The 293-nt window shown below is 47.8% G+C and overlaps 1 protein-coding gene across 2 annotated transcripts in view; it reads right to left on the bottom strand.

The window, feature by feature from the left end:
- Positions 1 to 293, bottom strand: part of LOC119581762 (allantoinase-like) — a gene marked incomplete in the record, with an annotated part of 8945 nt that overhangs the window by 7083 nt on the left and 1569 nt on the right. For both annotated transcript variants that reach the window (XM_037929894.1, XM_037929895.1), the window contains 1 exon segment: positions 83 to 234. In XM_037929894.1, coding sequence (XP_037785822.1) covers positions 83 to 223 — 141 coding nt within the window.

The following is a 293-nucleotide window of genomic DNA, read 5'->3' as shown; positions in this document are numbered from 1 at the left end:
GAACACAGCAACACTAATAAAGGAACATTGCATTCCTTTATCAACATGCTCTTTCACTTCACAAATATTCGAATTCGTTCACCTGGTCGTCTGAATAAGCGGAGACGTCGGCGGTGTGGCGGTGGATGCGCTGAATCCTTCCGCCTTTCACTTCTATGACGGCTTCGCAGGTCTCATCCGGGAAGACCACAGCGTTGCTGGTAAACACTTGCACAGCAGCCATCCTGACTACCTCTTGGGAATGTGAATAAAGGAGAATGAGAAGAAAAGGCACTTTTGTTGGGTACGGAAGA

This window comes from Penaeus monodon, chromosome 15 (genome assembly GCF_015228065.2).
Source record: "Penaeus monodon isolate SGIC_2016 chromosome 15, NSTDA_Pmon_1, whole genome shotgun sequence".
Classification (NCBI taxonomy): Eukaryota; Metazoa; Arthropoda; class Malacostraca; order Decapoda; family Penaeidae; genus Penaeus; species Penaeus monodon.
Note: the sequence above shows the minus strand (reverse complement) of the source record. Positions and strands in the feature narration are given on the sequence as shown.